We start from the raw sequence: 21,552 nt of genomic DNA, 5'->3' as shown, positions 1-21,552 counted from the left end.
GATATTACTGCTGTTCTGTTGCCCTGGGCGGCCAGGGGGAAGAGCTGTGATATTACTGCTGTTCTGTTGCCCTGGGCGGCCAGGGGGAAGAGCTGTGATATTACTGCTGTTCTGTTGCCCTGGGCGGCCAGGGGGAAGAGCTGTGATATTACTGCTGTTCTGTTGCCCTGGGCGGCCAGGGGGAAGAGCTGTGATATTACTGCTGTTCTGTTGCCCTGGGCGGCCAGGGGGAAGAGCTGTGATATTACTGCTGTTCTGTTGCCCTGGGCGGCCAGGGGGAAGAGCTGTGATATTACTGCTGTTCTGTTGCCCTGGGCGGCCAGGGGGAAGAGCTGTGATATTACTGCTGTTCTGTTGCCCTGGGCGGCCAGGGGGAAGAGCTGTGATATTACTGCTGTTCTGTTGCCCTGGGCGGCCAGGGGGAAGAGCTGTGATATTACTGCTGTTCTGTTGCCCTGGGCGGCCAGGGGGAAGAGCTGTGATATTACTGCTGTTCTGTTGCCCTGGGCGGCCAGGGGGAAGAGCTGTGATATTACTGCTGTTCTGTTGCCCTGGGCGGCCAGGGGGAAGAGCTGTGCCGCTCTGGAATTCTCTCTGACACTGAACCGACTTTTTATCTCTGGCACCTCCAATTTTCGGCCGCAGCTTGCCCGGGGAGCGACCAACAGGCCTGAAATTAGAGTCTGGAAAAAGTATGAAATTGTGTAGGAACCACATGTGTATAGAAGAAATCAGTTTGATCCTTTGTCAATTTCTCAAAATTGTTGAACCCCATTTGTTGTTTATTTTATTGTTGAAAATCTCAAGGCTCTCGTTGCAAAGACACTCATACATGAGACACTACTGTACTTAATGACTAATTAACAACAGTCTGATTTGTTTTAATAAAGCAACTCTCTCCACAGACATATTAAATATTTGTTCTTTTTATTTGGCACAACACAAAAGTGCTTCAAGATAACACTGCCCATGATTAGTCTGGGACGAAAACAATTTCATGGAACATTTATTGGTCTCATTCATCATACCTTGGTGTAAGTCTGTCCTTAAAATGCTTAAAAGTTCTTTAAGGCACAATATGTGTAAAAAGTTACACATTTTGGAGTAGAGATAACATTTTGTGCAAATGTTCCTGGAACTTTTATGGTTTATTTGTTCATTATGTTTAGGACTAAATATGGTGCATTCGCATTCCCCATATTTGAACCCTCGAACAATAATAATAATAAAGAGCTTAAAAGTGATTTTAGCTTGTATTCAGGATTAGTAAGACAATTTTAAGATGATTTAAGTCAATTTATCTTATTGCACTAGCAAATTATTTGGTTGATGTTGATGTTGACTTTTAGTATCTTCATCTTCAACTTGTTATCCTTAATACAATATGATATCACTTAATAAGCGTGGCATTTTTGCTGTGGATATGAAATGTATACCAACATATCTTATATTATCCAAGGACATAAATCTCTAAATCACATTAAGGTCTTAGCCTATATAAATATGCTGGTTTTCTATCGAAGTACAAAAAAACACAGGTTCATCACCCTTTTTTAAATCAATAACTTATCCCTAGAAATTGCATTTTATTATCACTGCAGACAAAACCCCAGCTTGTAATTTCACATTGTTTGGTCAGATATATACGTCATTGTCAGAACAGTCGAAAGCACAACACATTTTCAATGTTTTTCAATGTTTTCATATAAAAAGAAAAGAAAATAGAGAATCTTTGGTGGCTAAGCAAAAATAGAATAAAAATGTCTATAAAAATGCATCAAAATACAATAAGTTGTCAACGGCTACAGCAAAGGGCCAACAAGGCAGAGAAATCCAGCGTTGACTTAAACTATGTATAAAAAAGGACACTTTTATATATTTTTTTATTTATCACAAAAAGATCATAAATTACTTGAGACCTTCAGAATGTGCCTGCCTTCGGACAACATCCTGTCACCTTGATGCAATGCAAACAGAACCACTGAGGTATATCATCTCCATTACTATACGTCAAGCATCACGCGGCACCATGGGAGAGTGACATAAAAGTGCATAGAATTTAAATTCATGTCAGTCTGTAGTACTTGTTCCATTCCAAATGTCATTCTCTTCCAAGTGCTCTTGTCCCTTTCACTAGGCCTAATAAAGGTATTGCATGTGTATGGATAACAATCTATGGAAATGTATTTATCAAATTATGCTGTATCCTCTTTGAGGATAACCATCTTCTCCCTTCATATCTCTCCTCTTCTTTAAAAAACATTTCACGTCCTCATTCAACTTGATCTTCTACCAGACTCAGCTTGACAGCTTCCATAGGATACTGTCGAAAGAGATGACATTATCTGGATTGCCAGAGATTGAATAAGAGCAAGGGCATATGGAGAGACGAACACGTTTTGGGTTGGAACAAGCCCATGATGTCCACTTGGTGGTATCATTCATGTTGGCAGAAAGAAATACATTAAAATCAAAATAGTGTTACAACATTTCTGACACATACACTCATAATATAAAAAAGAAAAACATGGTCTTTGTTTCTGTAGAAACAAAACAGTCACAGCAGCAATGATACACTGTCTCTCTTCTGGTCACATGACTTCACCTCTGGTCACCTGATCCCGGAGAGCCTATCTACCAATCAGTGATCAGTTTGAGATTATTCACTTTGTAAACATTGAGAGAGAGAAAGAGCAGCTCCCCCTTTCCTCACCCTTTTCCCCTTCTAAGTGTTCTTTGCAGCACTTCCAAAGCATTTTTAAGAACACTGGATATGGTATACGGCAATGCTTTTTGCCCAGAAAATGGTTGAGTGTTTAGACCATGTGACATAAAATAAATGCACCTTAACTTCTAGACTGGGTGGGGTGTCCTTTTGTCAGGGTGCCCTAAGCCTAATAGTCAATTTGACAATTGCACAGTAAACCTTACTGTCTCTTTACGCCTTGTTCTCGCAATGGTATTAATTCTTATCGGTTTACAGTCATCTGGCAGTGGAGATAAACACTAGTAGAAATACTAGTATTAGAAATACTAAATAATGACTTTTTTTACTAGCAACCACACAAACATGTTGTGTATTCTAAATTATTCATGTATACCACTCAGTTATTACTAGGGGAAATACTGGTGCATAGCCTGTAATCATTTTACCACAATCCTTGTACAAGACATGTACAAAAGCACCCATAGGGTATGACAATTTTAAGAATGGTATTGTTTGCATCTACTTTTAAGTCACAGCTTCCAATTACATTTTGTGGTAGCCATTGTGTCCCTCTTATTCAGTTTAATTTACGTCACATGGTGAGAGAGCAGCCCATTAGCAGAATGTTTCTTGGAAAGAGACGAGCACTGTTATTGCATCATACATCCAGCACCATGTCGTAGTGAGAATCTTTCTTCCTCTTCCCGCATTTATTTATCAGCACCGTGTACAACGTCAGAAGCATGACCCAATAACTGGCGTACACAATCGCCCCTATGATCAGAACTATTTTCTCTGAATCAGGGAAAGGTTTTCTGGTCTCTTGGATTGTGGTATAAATAATACCAACGAAGAGGATGGTGAACCAAACAGATATGGGAATAAGGCCGATGAAATTCGTCACAACGGTTTTCCTCCCCGAAGTGCCCCATCCAGATTTATTGATTGTCGCTATGGCAAACATTTTAGCTGGCAATAGGCTCGACATGTACAGGACGGAGTAAAACGACATGAACACCATGACAATGTTGCCTCGTAGGCAGCTGGCGAATGCTGCCTTGATCAGTGCTACTGCCTGGACAATGAGTAGGAACAAGAGGATATTCCAGAGCCTTCCTTGGTAGAATAGCTGTATTGCAGTGGCAATGAGGAAAAACGGGAAGAACCCCGTGATCACAGCCTCGTAGGTCATCCACAGATGATGCTTGTGGAACCACATGGAGTTGTAGAGCCACTCTCTGAAGTAGGACTTACTCCACCGAGTCTGCTGGTTGAGCCAGCGCAGGTATGTGATGGGCGTCTCAGTGAGGCATTTCGACCGCGCTGTGTATTTGGTTGCGTACCCGAGGCTGAGAACCCTGTTTGTGAGGTGCCGGTCATCCCCAAAACTGCAGTGAGAACCCATGAAGGTCTGGTGGTACCAGTCCTCCACAAACTCGTGCAGGAGAGAGTTCCGGTACATTCCTAATGGTCCACTGATGCACTGGACGCAGCCAAAGTAAGACTGGCACGCTCGCTCTATGTTGAAGGCCATCCAGTACCGCACACTGCTCAAGAAGGAGATCCATGACTCATACTTATTCAGGATCTAGATGGAACAGGAGAGATTACAGAGAATGATTTAAGAGATGATAAATGATGAAGCATGGCTTATACGCAGTAAAAATAGGAGGAGATTATGTTAATTGAAAACCTTGAATTGATATACCTGTACATCACCTCCCACGCCCCCCACCATTGGGTCTTCTTCTAGAACCTTAACCATCTCCACTGATGAGGCAGGGTCCAACATGGTGTCAGAGTCACACACCTAAATGAAATGCACAAAATGCTCAGTACTTACTACATACGATTTACAAGCTTTGTTCCACAGCATTGTATTATATGACAGATATAGTCTACTGAACACTAGTAACCATGTTTGATACATTTAGTATAAAATATATAATTTTGGAAACCTTTATCATTCATTCATTTCTCTCAATCATTCTCAAGTTATGATGAAGCCCAAACTCTGCATTTGAAATATGTAATGCTTGATAATAATGAGTATTGATTATTTGAATGCCATACCATAAAATGGCCCATAAAATGGAAATGTATGTGGTTGTGATCAAATCACACTAGTGCCTCGAACTTACTTCTCAACTTGGAGGCAGCAAACACTTTAGAATTCACACCTAGGCACCTAGCGGACACAACACTGAAAATCCTCAAACTTTCCCATGCCCTCGCCAACAACACCACTTAGCCTTTGGGACCTGTATCTCATTACAATTACAGCCACTCTCTGTGACTTGTGACAGATTAGGAAGCTCTGTGGAGTGTTGCTATTGGTGAATTAACTGAAACACCATCACTGCATTGGCCATGCATTTGTATGAGGCAGTGGTTAATTATAATTATGACATTCCAATGGCTTTAGAGGCAATCATTCTAATGAATAAAGAATCTAAAGCTTATGTTTACTTTTTACTACAATCGTCTACAGTATATGATAATTCGGTTGCTAATGATGAGTGTATCACATGTTTTGCCTATAACAGTCTGGTCTTATGTTCATCTCATCTTAAAAGTTCCCTCATGCCTAAATTGGGAGTGAAGTCTTCACTTAGTCCTTAATGACATCACCTACACAGGTGATGTCATTAGGCCTAATTGAAGACTGGTGACTCATGAGAAAACACATGGTTTGCTGTTTGTATCTCCCCTTGTGTGATAGTTAAATGAAGTGAAGTTAATCTAGAAAATGTATCTTTTGTTCTTCCTTAACTTGTCTTCAGTGTATTGAGGCTACTTTTCTGTGATAAAAGCTAAATTGAATTAGTCTAGTACTGGTCTGAATCAAGCAAAAGGATATGTTGCCAGCACATAATCTATTCAATTTTCTATTGCAATGAATAGCAGAATTCTTCACACCCAAGTAATCACCACCCACTATTGCTTTGGATATAATCACCAACACTCACTTTTGGCAAGCATTTGAGTGGCACATACCCATTTCTCCCTCTCTCTGTGTTTTCCCCTTTCATTCAGTCCATAAATGGCAGAAGTGTTTTGAAGTATGTCTAAATAAGCTGGCTCTGGCAGCCTGTAGCCTGGTGCAGGTGTTTGATAGCGTCATGCCAATGAAGGATCTTTTTAACCTCACAACTACTCTAGTTTCTATTGAATTAAGGCTAATAAAGTAGGCCCTACTATTGAGTTAATAAGGTTGATTTTACACCAATTGTCTGCCCTACAATTTACAATTAAGGTATTTAGAAGACACCCTTTATCCAAAGCAACTTACAGCAAGCAAGGTAAGACTTGCATAAGACTGCATGGTCATTAAGGCTAGGTCAGGTGTTACAGGCTAAGGTGGTCTGAAGAAGTGAGTCTTCAGGTTGCAGCAGACATTTGCAAGTGAGCCTTCAGTTCTAACTGCAATGGGGAGTTTGTTCCACATTTTTGGAGTCTGGGGCGTGTGGATGTTTTAGGGAAGGTTCAGACAGCTTCTCTGTGTTAGCTTTGTTTTGGTTGTGTTGTAGACCAACATCAGTGTTTTGTACTCTGTGCAAGCAGTAACTGGGAGCCAATGGCGGGAGCCAGGAAAGGGGGAGAAGTGAACATTTTGGCTGGTTGAAGAACAAGCTTGCTGCGGCATTCTGTATAATTTGGAGGTGCTTATGTGTACATGTGAGTGAGGCCAGTAAGTAGCAAGTCACAGTAATCAAGTTTTATATAACTGAGGTCTGGATAAGAAGCTGGGCTAACTCCTGCCCTGGGTGAGGAAACTGTGCCTGATCCTTCAAGTGGGCATGGGCATCTCTTAATGCCATGAGTTAGCTTTAACATCGTATTGTAAATGTAACCTGATGGCTCTGACTATTGGCTGGCATTTTTTACTTACCACACATTTTAATGTCTACTGTACCTGCCCCAAGTTAACATAATTAAAGTCAAAGATAGTGGTTATAATCCCTTTGTGTAACATTTAATGTATTACATTGTAGGAGCTTCTGATGTACAGTACAGTACTGCATGTCTAAAGCATCTAGGTGTAGTTGAACCTTGTGAACCTCCAATTTAAATAGATGTTTATCTGTTCATGGATATAATACGCTGTTTCTGAGAGGATTTGTCCTTCATTGCAGTCAAGAGGTTAATCGAGAACTACCCTAGCATGGGGCCTACTTTTCACAAAAATGTGGATGCAATAAAATGTCTGAGGCTGTTAGACCAACATAAAACAATGGTGTCCATTATGCAACACTGAAGTGCCATCTTTTTGTGGGGTTACATTTTGTGCCTTGTGCAATCTGACATTGACATTTGCTTCTGCTGGACAATGATAAAGCTTTATGTCTAATCAAAAGCATCGGTAATGGTTTTGTAAATGAAATGCAATTTAAATTGAATCCAGGCAGATCCAATAGGCATTATGGAATTGTGCAACGCCCTATTTCCAAAGCTGTATCACATTCTATAAGCATGCCAGGGAAAGTCAAAGCAAATTATAGGCTTGAAACCAACAACCATAGAGAGAATATCACCAAGACTTGCCAAAGCCTGGATTTGAAATAATCAAATTTACGAATACCCCAGGTTTGGCATGACACGGTCAGAGTTTCTTTGTATAATGCATTTATCTTTGAACTCTATGTAATAGGCTTACCCTAAACAAACCTCTGACCCAAAGGGTGCTCATTTGAACGAGGCCAGGCAGTACAATCTTGTCAAGAGAGGTGATATGAGCCTCCTCCCCTCCCTCCCTCAATAGCTCATGAGCGGGGCGCATACGTATGTTGGTTAGACATACTAACACTCTGACAGGCATTAGTCCGACAACAATGTCGCTACTGACATGCATGGCTGGTTACAACTCACCTGTGCCTCCCAACATTTGTGGCAGGTTAAAACTAACCGGTGGCTTTCTGTGAGGTTAGGTTTGGGTTAGGGTTTCGGAACAAACACATGCACCCTCTCCTGAGCAAGGCACGCAAAAGTGGCAGCTAATGTCAAGGGAGGTATTCAGAATGTCAAGCACAGCTGCAATTTAAGTTTCTCATTAAAGCCCTTTTTCCTTATTGTTTGTCTTTTTTAATCAACACTACTGCTATTGTGTTCTTGATTTTATGTGTCAGCCTTCCAACAAAATGTTGCAATATTTCCTGTGATTTAGATGTGACTCTCAGGTCTGTGGAAAAAAAAGGTCTTCTCTAAGTATGTCTAGCTGTCTGCTGCCCCTCACGCTATTTCACGCAACATTACACTGCGTACACACAACCACCATCCATCTTAGACTGGCTAAAAGCACCTATAGTAGCTTCAGTTGTGTAGTATATATATTATTAGACTACACATAACTTGGGGATTTTCTTTGTCTTTCCATGACCCAGTTTTGTGTCCTGAGCCAGACTTTGAATGATGTGTAGATGATGTAAAAGATCTGCTGTTACATTTAGTCATCGGCTCCCCTGCCCTGCCCCTTGTTCATGCTACACCACACTACATGATGCACACAGCCACCATCCATCTTAACCAGACACAAAAGACTCTTTGTAGACCCCATATTTGGTTTGGCACAGCCCTCGTTCCCTCCCCCCAGCCATCCCTTCATCCCTCTCTCCCTCCGTCGTACTACCTCCATCCCCCACTCGTACTCCCCAGCGTTACCTGCCCTACAGCCTCCTTCCCTGCCTCAGTCTGTCTTCCATGTGCGCCCTCCATCATTCCTCAGATGTTTTAATGTCCTAGCCTCCACATGTTTACAGTAGCATTCAAACAGGCTGTGAACATCCAGTGTCTACTCATCCCACATCTGCACATCTGGTAGCCTATCTGTTCATATAACCTATCATAATTTTCTACCAAATTCCCCACACTAATAAACCATCCATCCATCCATCCATCCATCTAATCTTACCTGCACATAGTCCACGCTCCTCCCCAATGCTTTGAAGGCTGTATACATGACCTCTCTCTTTCCTCCCCACTTCTGCATGATGCAGACACACTTGTTGTTCAGCACCAGCCTGGAGACCTGCTGCATACTCTCCGCATAGCTCTCATCCGTCTCCTCGGGTCCTTTGAAATGATAGTTACTTCTCCACACGTATGTGGCTGCTTTGTCCCATCCCATGATCTCTTTGAATATTTCCATCATGTAAAGGTCTTCGTCCGTGTTGCCGTCGATCACCATTATCACCTTGATACCCGGGTACGACAGCCTCTTCACGGACATCAGGCATTTCCTCAGGTAGTTTGGGTCTTCTTGATATGATGCAATGCACAATGCCAGAGACTTGTTCAGCTTGATCGGCGTCTCCAAGGATCGTCTCATGTTCCGGTGTTCTAAGAGGGCAAAGAGGCTCTGGATGATGAGGTGGATGACCAGAATGGCGCCATACAGGCCGAAGGAGACGTGGTTGCGGGCAGTGGTGAAGAACTGATAGCCCATTATGTAGGCTGTAGAGATGCCCACCAGGAGGGACACGCCAAACATGGTGGTGCCGAATACCCGCAGATAGGTGAGGCCTCTTTGGCATTTCATCTAGGGACAAAAGATTAAAGGAAAACGGGGTGAATAGAGTTTAGGACCTTTTGACATCTTATCTAGGCACAATCGAAGAATAAACTGGTAGTTGAATATAGAGAGATTACGAATAAACCCAGATTATAACTTTAATCTGGTAAAAGGACACATCTTTATTTTGATTGCAATGCAACAAAACTAATGTAGTGAGAGGTGACAAAGTGGAAGTGGAGAGTAAAAAGAAAATGTATTTATATATAATGTAACATGTATTAGAACATTTATTCTAATGTATTGAGATTGAGAAGCACAAACTAAGGTTGAAAATGCAGTAATGTCTACCCTCCCTCCCTCTCTTCTTCCCTCCTTCTTCCCGTCCCCAAAATCCCCGTCTAAATGTCAGACAGTTGTGAGTAGCCGATTGTTCCAACTTTCTTTAACGCGGGTGGTCGCACATTACAAGATGTCTTGACCTAATTTAGAGGCAAACTGGCAGCCCAGCCAAAAAGTCCCAGATCCAGGTGTTGTGTGAATACTCATGAGACAAACCTCCACTCCTCTAAAACTAGGGTCCTCCAACATTTTTCAGACCACCACCCTTAACCCATTCTGTACGGGAACCCATATTGGTGTCAGCATCATGTTATGCTTTAGCTATTGAAAAATAGCAGATCTACAAGCTCATAGCGCGCCACCGAGTGGCGCGCTACGAGCTTGTAGGTCTGCTATTTTTGAAAAATCGAAGAACGACTGATATTTTTATAGAATCTGATCTCAGGTCAGAATGGGTTAATCAGACCAGCGTGTGTCCAGTGGAAACCTCGTATGAATCTGATCTCAGGTCAGAATGGGTTAAAACCTCACCCTGCTGGACCAGCTGGTCCACAAAGAGTTATTATTACTCAAGTAACCATGAGAGACCTCCTCCTGTGACTAATTTTGTTATTCAATAGCTAATAGATGCTTAATGCACAAAGTCCCAGGTAAACAAAGTCTTATGGTCCACTCCAGTAGTTGTTATGCTGTATTTCTCCTTTGTAATGCTGCTACCGCCATCTGTTTGGCAGACCAGAGCAAACCCACTCAGTGCAGGCTCAACTCGGCCCAGCACAGTGCGGACCACCCTGTGATGTCATCTGTTTATATCTCCGTGGGAAGAAAAAGACAAGAGCTTTTAGACGCTGCACGTGGCCGTCTCCCCTACTACATTTGAGAGTCCCATACTGGATTTCAGGAATATAGTATACATATAATTCCTTCATCATATATATATATATTGTGTGTGTGTGTGTGTGTGTGTGTGTGTGTGTGTGTGTGTGTGTGTGTGTGTGCGTGCGTGCGTGCGCGCGGAGAGAGAGGATTATGTGAAAGGTGTGTGTGTGTGTGGAGAGAGAATTATGTGAAAGGTGTGTGTGTGTGTGTGTGTGTGTGTGTGTGTGAAATCAGTGTGTGTGAGATCAGTGTCACAGTTGTTTTCCAGTCCTTCAACGGCAACTATACCGGTATTCTATTGTTGTGAATTCATAATCTCAGCTATGGAGTGGAACTAGCCATATAGTCCAACACCACTGAGATAGTGGTGTGCGAGACACACAGTGAGACTGTGGCACAAGTGTGTGCAAGTGCACCGCATCACACACAGACTTATGTATTCAGTTAACGTCTGATTAGGATCATAAGTAAATTAAGAACCTATCCGTCTAACAGTAGAATATCTGTACAATGTAACTAAGTACAGTATACACTATAGAATGTCTACATAATATATGCTATCTAAATTACATAGGCCTTTGCATAGGCCTGCAAGGTCGTTCAACATCAGATAACTGATTGAGAAGCACCTTCAGCACCAACATGACCTATATCACAACTTCATCAACTTCAAGAAAGCCTTTGACCGTGTTTGGCATGAAGGGTTGTGGCAGGTTCTCAGAAACTACAACTTTGACAATAACCTCATACAGGTTATTCAATCACTCTATACAAACTCAAGCAGTGCAGTTCTCATTAACAACACCATGGGAGAACCTTTTAAAACATTCAAGGCTGTCTTCTCTCCCCTGTATTATTCAATGTCTTCTTGGAAAACATCATGGATGAGGCACTTCAAGAGTATCACACCTCCATATCCATCGGAGGATGACCCATCTGCAACCTCCACTTCGCAGATGACATCGACCTAATGGGGAAAAGCAAAGCCGAACTCCAGGAACTCGCCATCAGACTGGAAGAGGTAGCGAGGGCATATGGCATGAGAGATAAGTGAAGAGAAAAGCAAGATCCTAGTCAACAGTCACAACCAACTAACACCAAACCAACATCACAATGAACGGGCAAACCCTTGAAGTAGTAAAGGACTACCTTGGGTCTTTCGTGAGTGAGGATGGCAGCTCCACAAAGGAGATAAAAACAAGAATCGGCATAGCTACATCAGCCATGACAAGACTGGCCAGAGTCTGGAGAAGCAACACCATCAACTTCCCGGTGAAGGTTAGGCTGTACAAGTCACTTGTACTCGCCACCCTACTATATGTTTGTGAGAGCTGGACACTCACAGCGGACACTGAGCGCAGGATACAGTCCTTCGAGAGTGCTACAGAAGGATGCTACATACAGTACATGTACTGTATATCATATAAAGAACACCGGACAAATGATTACGTTAGACATCCATGCTGGAGAACAGGAGCCTCTACTCTCAACAGTAAAATGTCGCAAACTGGCCTGGTATGGTCATGTCACAAGGCATACCTCGCTGTCAAAGACCATCCTACAGGGGACAGTAGAAGGAAAGCAGAGAAGTGGCAGGCAGAGAAAGTCCTGGATGGACAACATCAAGGAATGGACTGGCTGCAGCTTCCAGACCCTGCTTAACACAGCGGAAGACCGAGATCGCTGGAGATCCCTGACTGCCCATGCATCCACCATGACACCTCTACGGCCCCCTAGGCCATGGGATGAGTAAGTAAGCAAGGTCGTCGAGGCTAGGGCAAGTGCTACGGAGACTAAAGTGCTATGGGCCAAGGTGGAGTCTGAAGAGGTGTTATTGTCACGCTAGTTGATCACATTCGGTGGTAATGTGTGATTGGGTGTGTCGGCCACTGGTCACAGTTGTGACGAACAATAGAGTTGTCAAGAGAATAATGCTATGAGATGAACATACTCTCTGGCAGGAGCTCTCCACACCACACCTAAACCCAGATAGACAGATAGCGAGGGAGCAAAACAAGAATGATGAAAAAATAAAACATACACGGTAGTCTAATTTATTCTCCGTTGCACAACAGTGTCGTAAAAGCTCATTTTCAAGCTTTGTGTGAGGGAGTGTGAATTCAACTTTAGAGGACGAAAATCAGGGAGGAATGGGGAAAAAGCAATTGATGGAGACAAAACGAGACAGTGAGTCCGTTTTTTCTAAAGCAGAGACGAGAGACAGAGGCTCAGAAAAAGAGGTAAGAGACAGAAAGAGAGGGATAGAAATAGAGGAGACATAATGCCAGAGCAGGGAACAACACACACACACACACACACACACACACAGACACACACTCTCTCTCTCACACCCACCCACACACACACACACACACACACACACACACACACACACTCTCTCACACTCCTTGGCACAGACATAATGCCTTGTTCATTTGATCATTGGATGAGAAGGCCACAACTAATGTAGCAGGCCTCTGCTGGCACGTGGTGGACCTCTTAACGTCAGACGCTCATTTACAAGACCCTTGACACATGTTACACACACACACTCATACACACGCGCGCGCACTAAAATACATCAACATATAAAACCCCCTGACACCCCTGAGTTTGTACAAAAAAAACAATGAGGAATGATTGCGCACAGTGTACTCATTAGTACATTAGCCTCTGTGTGTGTGTGTGTGTGTGTGTGTGTGTGTGTGTGTGTGTGTGTGTGTGTGTGTGTGTGTGTGTGTGTGTGTGTGCGTGCGTGCGTGCGTGCGTGCGTGTGTGAGCTCACAATATATTGAAACCCTGCCATCAACTCAGACTGAACCCAGTTTCTTAAAACAAAAAACACAGACACGTGATGTATCAAGAAAAAAAGCACTCATAACATTGCCCAATAAATGAGCAGCCTAAGGTGTGTGTTCTGTAATGCTTTGTTCATTTCTGTAGAAACTAAAAGTCAATCGGTGGAAGGAGATTTCTCATCGACAAACCTCTCTGTTTAAACTCTATGGCATGAAATTAACGCAAAGGATTTTACTGTGTACTTTTATAGGAAGCCAGTGAAATATGCATCTCTGCAACTGCACACAATACTTTCAGACCAATCTTTACAATGATATTACCTCTATAGGTGTGGCAAGCATTGGTGAAAGGACGATGTGTGACAATCGATTAGATCTATGTGCTTTTTTGAAATCCAACTTCAGAGAAATAGAGCCTCTAATCAAGGGAGTATTTGGGTCGATTGTTTCTTCGGCACATGTGGATGATGTCACTTTGGCACTTGTGTGTGTGTGTGTGTGTGTGTGTGTGTGTGTGTGTGTGTGTGCTCACGCATATAAGGCTTTATGCATGATGTTGAAAGTGTCATTAACACATGGATGATGTCACCCAATCGTTGTCTCCTGTGCACTCCACGAACATATGTGTGTCTGTGTCTGTGTGTGGTGACCTTGTGTTGGGCTGTTGGATCTCACTCTGACGTTATTCAATATTCTCTAGAGGGAAACTCCCACTTGGCTCTGTCTTTGAGATAAGATTACAGCCATGCTAAATGATGGATTTACAGATGGATGGATGAATTAACGAATGTATGAATGAAGTACAATATGTGGTTCTAACAATCTCTCTATGGAGGATTATCAAACAATCCTCTCGGAGATAACAGTAAATGATCAAGTCAAGTAATGCAAAGATGAATGAGTAAATAGTACATGTAAGATGCGTCCCAATGAAACGTTACAGAGCTCATGGTTGACCCAACTGTAACAAATTCAACCCTTATCCACAAGATGATATCATTTAGCAATGTTGAAAATCGTAGCCCATCGTCACATGTGCAGTAGGTTTAACTTAATGTTATGTAACAGCCCCAGGCCTGTCCGATATTTATGTTGCTTGTCTGGGTAAATGTGAATGCCATTAAGCCCGCCTGCTGCTTGAGACTGGCCATGTGTTTGTGTGTATATGTTTCCTGGTGTGTACCTCCAGTATGTGTGTGTTCAATCTCGGTTTGTAAGCATTGAGTGTGTGTGTGTGTGTGTGTGTGTGTGTGTGTGTGTGTGTGTGTGTGTGTGTGTGCGCGCGCATTTACTCAGTCTGTACGTGTCTTCAGCTCACATGTGTTCTGTATGTACCGTACTCATGGTCACATATGTGTGCGTGACGTGTGTGTCTGTATATACTGCAGGGAGATGGGGAGGGTGTAACTGACTAAGCATATAGGAGAACAGGAGGGTGGACTGTAGCTCAACAGGGAGAAGTTCCATGGGGCTGTGATGGAGCATGAAGTATAACAAGGCTCGACGGATTGTGTGTGCATGCGTGCATGTGTGTCTTTGAGGCATGCTGCTGCACACCTGCCTGGAAATTGTTGTGGGACCATGAAGGACAGAGGGGAGTAGAGAGGGCAGGGGAGTACAGGGCGGCAGCAGAACATGTCTTCATATTCTACTCCTAAACTGACTGACTCAGCGTTTCCTTGACTATAGACAGTGGTGGAAGAAGTACTTTTGAGCAAGTAAAAGTATTGGTGCCACAATATGAAAATACCTCAACATTTTACTTGAGTAAAAGTACAAACGTAGTGGCATGACAATTATACTTAAGTAGTACCAAAGTAAAAGTACTTTAAAAAATAGCATATCCACAAGCTTGTGAGTTTGTCGATCTGCTTAAGTGGTTAATGTATGTTTTGCATTAATAATATAAATCTACAAAATAACTTGCTGCTAATGCTGTCAAATATTTTTTGCGTAAATAGTACAATATTTTGTACTATTTAAGTTTAAAGTATAAAAAGTAACTTACACTAAAGTAAATGTACCTCAAAATTGTACTTAAGTACAGCACTGTAGTTTCTTCATACCACTGGCTATAGATGTATTGAGATTGATGTTCACAAATCATTGCTGTAGCACGAAGGAAGGAGGCAGCTCCCACCTGTGGCTCGTATGATGTAATGGTGAGGATATTTATGAGAACAGCAGTATATGGGGAAATGTGCTTCATAAAATGACTTCTAAAGACTATAGGGTGGAGGGTTATACACTGACTAACATGAAGATGTTGTGGATCCATATGATGTCATTATACACAACAATAAAAGCTTCAAATCTTGGTGGTTTAATGATTTGTCATGACGAAAATAAATAGTGAAAATAGCTGTTCTGTCGCGATTGTAGATCTGTTATTTTTTTAATACTAGAGGCTAGAGGGTATCTGTCAGTCCCTTTTATGCCCATTGATGTATTGCCAATCAGTGCTGTGTAATGCTTGTCTATATTGTCATTCAATGCTTTGTACATGCACTCAGAGAAAAGCAGACAAGAATTCTGGCTGATTGATGGGTGAATGGGTGGGTGGATAGATGTAATAAAAGATGAGTAGACAGGCTAAAAGACAGGCCAGATAGAATCCTGAACAAATAGGCCTGGTAGACATATTGACAGAAAGACAGACAGCACAGTCAAGGTTGAATTCAGGGAAGGCCATGTCTAGAGTGAGCATGCACTTCTGAAAGTGTGTGTGTGTGTGTGTGTGTGTGTGTGTGTGTGTGTGTGTGTGTGTGTGTGTGTGTGTGTGTGTGTGTGTGTGTGTGTGTGTGTGTGTGTGTGTGTGTGTGTGTGAGCGTGTGTGTGTGTGTGTGTGTGTGTTAAAAAGCATTACATTCAGACAGCCTCATGACAGTCGTAGCAGAAGGCAGGAAACTCCTTCCTCACAACGTTGCTACAACAGGCTGTGAGAGACATGGGAGTTGGCTTCTATCATTGACTCCATGTACTGGACTGTCTCAATTTACAGTTAAACATACAATTTGATTAGTTTTATTCTAGTCTGTGGGAGTAAGTTGAGCTGTGAAATCAGATTCAAGTAGTCTGAACTTGAACTGACTATGTTCACATAACGGCAAGTAGCCATTTTGCTACGTGTGTGTGTGTGTGTGTGTGTGTGTGTGTGTCAGGGGGGGGGGTGGTGGTGGTGTTACAAGAAAAGAGGTGGCAAAAGAGGTGGAGAAAGAGAAGGAGGAGCAAAGATGAGAGGGACAATTAAGCTTCATTCTAGTAATATCAGTGAAGAGCCTCGATCCTTCATTCATTCATTTGGTGCCGTGTCATTAGCTTTGTCCCTCTCTTGTCTCACGTCTTCCCTGTAACACCCCCACCATGTGCTGGAGGCATGCTCCTCCCTGTAAACCCCCCCTACCATGTGGCGGAGGCATGCTCTTGTGGGGGCATTGGCATTACAAGAGCCAAAACTAAACAGTATCATGATACACCACACACTACACTGCGCTATGCAATACACGTCTTCCTACATGATTGGAATCAGGTGGGCAGGAATGCGACTGGCAGAGACACAAAGTTTCAATGTTACAATTTAACATCCTCTTTTTTTTTTTCCCCACCAGCATGCCCCTCTTAAATCCATTTCCTCCTCTTCCTTTGTGTTATTGGAATCAGGTGGGACAAGGCCACTAAGACTGGCTTCAGTGCCGTTTAAGAGAGAGAGAGTCAGAGCTGGTATAAGTAGGCCTAAATTCATATTTAGAAAATGTTTCAGATAAAAACAGAGTTCACTGCGTCATTGCAGCTATAGTTGTAGTTGTGTATTGCATTTGGAAGTTGAACCCAGCTCAACTTGTTAAATTTGTAGCTTTGTATCTTTTGCAGCAGCTACAAATGCTGGATTTGCGTCGTAGTTTCACGTCGCTGGCTTCCAGTGAAAATGCATGGTAGACTGTATCTTTGCATCTGCTCGTGTGAACGCACTATTGGAGTGTAATGTAACCAAAGGGTGAAATTGGTCAATGTGGTTATTGATGGGAGAAAGTAGACCCTTAAGCAGTTACTATTACTTTAAGAGAGTGTGCAGCTGAGCTGTGCCCAAGCAAGGTCACAGAGTGACAGGGCGATTTTCTATATAGTGTTGGGAAAAAGTGTGACACGTCAGAATTCTCCGGGAACGACACGCGTCGGGTCTGTGCTTCGAGGGGCCCTTCGATCTGCGGACTGATATGATCGAATCTGATTCGTGATGTATACAGGTCGTATCTGCTTTCATATGTGTATTTGCTGTTCATATGTATATCACATGACCATTCAATTTGAGATAATTATGGGCAATCAATAAATGCCAGATCGTGTGAATCCATGATTTTAAGTGTACAGCCTGTTTATTGGACTATTAGATAACCCTCTCACAGGATGGCGCAATATTATACTCTCTGTTAGAAATGGATAAATGAACACTGAGGTTTTAAGCAGGGTAGTGAGGCCGAATCACTTTATTCACAGGTTCTGTGAATTTGTTTGTAAACTTGTGAGAATGTCCAGAAACATATCACTTTATGAAACAGACAAATGGACAGAAATTGAGCCTAAACATTGTGGCATATGACATCACACTGCTTGGTAAGTTATGACGACACTGGTGTGACACAGTGCCTCTCTCTCTCTCTCTCTCTCTCTCTCTCTCTCTCTCTCTCTCTCTCTCTCTGTATCTCCTCCATGCTCTTGTCTTCTGATCTATCACTCTTGCTTTTGTGAATGAGTGGAGAGCTGCAGCAGCAGGTCTAGAGAGACAGAGAGAGGCTTAGGGTGAGAGTGTGTGTGTGTGTGTGTGTGTGTGTGTGTGTGTGTGTGTGTGTGTGTGTGTGTGTGTGTGTGTGTGTGTGTGTGTGTGTGTGTGTGTGTGTGTGTGTGTGTGTGTGTGTGTGAGGGAGAGAGAGAGAGAGAGACACACACACACACAGAAAGAGACAGAGAGAAAAGGAGAAAGTGATAGGGATGGAGAGACACAACAGAGAGGCAGAGAGATGGGAGTCATCATGGTAATGAACACAACAGAGAGGCAGAGAGATGGGAGTCATCATGGTAATGAACACAACAGAGAGGCAGAGAGATGGGAGTCATCATGGTAATGAACACAACAGAGAGGCAGAGAGATGGGAGTCATCATGGTAATGAACACAACAGAGAGGCAGAGAGATGGGAGTCATCATGGTAATGAACACAACAGAGAGGCAGAGAGATGGGAGTCATCATGGTAATGAACACAACAGAGAGGCAGAGAGATGGGAGTCATCATGGTAATGAACACAACAGAGAGGCAGAGAGATGGGAGTCATCATGGTAATGAATGATCTTGGCTCAACTCATTCAACTGTTGTACTGGAGTTGAGCTTAGCATGCTGTAAGATGTTCCACTGGCCCAGTCACACCAAACCTCTCTATGGTACAGTGACTACAGTCTCACTTTTTTAATATCTTTCTGCAGATGGACTGTGTGTACATGATGACCACAATTCAGATTTGCGATCCTTAGTTTACAGCATAGAGCAGATATCTGTGCGCTTTCTAAACAGGAAAAACCCATATGTGTGGCTGGTTTTGTCAATGTTTTAGTCATTAGACTATTTGAACTGTGCCAAATACTGACTTTATCATTCAAAAGTCTCTCTCTCTCTCTCTCTCTCTCTCTCTCTCTTGATCTTTATCTCATCCATTCGTGTCACACCTTCCTATTTAGCTCTCTTCCGCTCCACATGATAATATGTGCTATTCATAGTGCCAGCTATTATCACAGATACTTAAACCAGAGAGATAAGCTGTAGTATAGTGTGTGGTCCAAACAAACAGGAAGAAATTGAAAAGAGAGTAATTCATTTGCATTAATGAAATTCATTAGATCTCATTACAACTTAATTCAAAATGTTGTTCCTTGGTTACCAGAAGTTGGTTTCTTTCTTAGTTCCTGGAGTTACACCACAGTTATATGCTGAGTTACGCAATAGAACCAGTATCACATTACAGATTCACTTCATTCATCCCTGAGGGAACATTAAAGTATTACAGTATCCAAGATCTTATAAAAGATTATGTACATTGTCTTGTATCATTTATATACTAATTTATATAGTCATCAAACAAATACAGTATGTTCACTTAAACCCTAAGTTGTTGCCCCGGGTCCCCCAAGGGTCTACTTGGTCGCTTCCTTTTTTTCCCTCAGGGGTTCCCAAACTGTGGTGCGTGCACCCTCTCTAGGGGGTGCGTGACATGAAAAGGGTAAAACTCGACCTGTAAGGGTGTAAGGTATCGACCTGTAAGGTTCCCCACCTTAAGGCTGGGGAACTCAACAACTCACTTAGATAGTTGTGTGGTACAGCTAGATGTGCCACTTTTTTACAGCTGCTATGCTGTCATGCCCATGCTTCATAAATAAAATGTGCCTAACCCTGTGGGATTAATAGATTCAGGGTGTGTGCGGTGGTTACTTTCAATGGTTACCAATGTATCATACACAGGCTGCAAAGCAACATGTGCGACTTCTCTTCTCTGACCTAGTTGTGTGCATAGTTCCCATGCATGCCCCAAGGACGTCACATTAGAGCTAGCATGGACCCTTGCTGCGAGCAGTAATGGCACGTGAGACCCAGTGCAAGTCCTAATAGGCACCAGTCATGGAATGGCTTCCTCTAAATATACACAGTAAAATCCTCGGTGTTAATTTAATTCTGAGACTCTACAGATGTAACCAATGGGTCAATTTGGTTGCATCTGTACAGTCTCAGAGTTACAAATCAAATTTAGGCCTACTGTGCGCCCAGTGGAAGAGCCATACGGTGATAATGATTAGGGAGAGTATAGGCAATGTTTAGTGTGCTTGTATCCTCTAGGACTGCACACTGCACATTATGTCATCTGGGCCAACATAAACTTTCTATCTTGTGATGTGTTAGTAATTAGCTTGTTAGTAATTAGCTTGATGATTATTATCATTGGAAAGTCAGCGTGTTTTTTCAAGATCAAGCTACTGAAAATGTAAATGTTTAGGCAACTTGTCTACAGAACACCAACAGTCTGCTCACCATACTGTCGGCATACAGTACTAAATATCACACTAATAGGGGCCAGCCAAGGATTGGAATGCTTTCCTCATCAAGCAAGCAGTATACCGAGCCTTGCCCAGCAGAAGAACTCCCTACAGGGCTGAGATTAGAGACTCTAGAATTTGTTTGTGTCTATACTAGTCAGTGTGTATAGACAGTAGGACTACACATGTGTGCTGGTCCTATGCACAGTAGGATATATGTGGCTTCTACAGGCTAGAGAGGGGATCTGCTGCAGGATGGCAGCCACTGTGGGGGGTAGGCTAAGTTTGCATATTCAGTTCTCACTTAGCCAGTAGATGTTTTTGTCCCAATAATTATATTGGGTGTTGAGCAGCAGCTGCTGCATTCATAAAGCAAGGATACAAAAAGTGTCTCTTGGTCTTGATGAGATGTCTTTGAGGGCATGCCAAAATTGAATGACCTGAAGTATGTAGACATGAGTTCAAGACGACAAATATAACTTTGACAAACTAAGTCCTATTAATACTCCTTGACTAAAAGGTTAAGGAAATTAAGGAAGGCTAGTGACCTGAGTGAGTGGTAATGAGTTTGAATCCCCGGACCCACAGACGAGGTGTAACTGCTTATAGCAGCTAACTGCAGAAGGCAGTATAGGTAGTGTTGTGATATACAACATGCTGTGTACTGATACTTGGTACTTGTACGTGAATATGCAATGTACTTATATGTATGGTGCACTGCCTGAACTGTAACATACTTTAGAGCTGTGTTAGAGCACGCTGAAGGCAGCGTGCTGCAGGCAGTGATTGTGATGTCTACCATGAACCATGGAAATGTCAACCGCGTCGTCACACACCAGAACCAGACGAGGGTCCAATACTTAGAACAGAGTTTCATAACAGGTAGCACTGATGTATGGATATATAATACAGGCTAGCTGAATGCATGTGAAACTTGAAGCATTATCTTAAGCATTATCTTCATGTGACATGTGACAAAGGATCATTAGCAGAGTTTGCTCCCTATCGTTATCTTTCACTCTTCGGTGCAAGGGTAAAATATCTCAAATGATCATTGCAATAGTAAGAGCGTGCTGCAGGCAGTGATTGTGATGTCTAGTCAGTGACGTCATTAGGACATGAAGTATCCAAGCTATATATGTTGCTGTACAGTATGTAAACTGTGTGAACGTTTTAATGTGACCAAGTCTTCGTGTCATGTTAATATCTTCTCCAACAACATGGCCAGATAAGACATGACTGA

The 21,552-nt window shown here is 42.5% G+C and overlaps 1 protein-coding gene across 1 annotated transcript in view; it reads right to left on the bottom strand.

The window, feature by feature from the left end:
• Positions 1 to 723: 723 nt before the first annotated feature.
• The window catches only part of has2 (hyaluronan synthase 2), a 23,950-nt gene continuing 3,121 nt past the window's right edge, over positions 724 to 21,552 (bottom strand). Inside the window, exons 2-4 of the mRNA XM_080769036.1 lie at positions 8,616 to 9,242; positions 4,416 to 4,517; positions 724 to 4,295 (exon numbers count right to left, since the gene is read on the bottom strand). Coding sequence (XP_080625162.1) covers positions 3,366 to 4,295; positions 4,416 to 4,517; positions 8,616 to 9,242 — 1,659 coding nt within the window. The 3' untranslated portion in view covers positions 724 to 3,365. The remainder of the gene's footprint in view (positions 4,296 to 4,415; positions 4,518 to 8,615; positions 9,243 to 21,552) is intronic.

Source organism: Protomyctophum bolini (assembly GCF_963924005.1).
Source record: "Protomyctophum bolini genome assembly, chromosome: 7".
In the NCBI taxonomy this organism is placed as follows: Eukaryota; Metazoa; Chordata; class Actinopteri; order Myctophiformes; family Myctophidae; genus Protomyctophum; species Protomyctophum bolini.
This window is presented reverse-complemented; position numbering and strand designations above follow the sequence as displayed.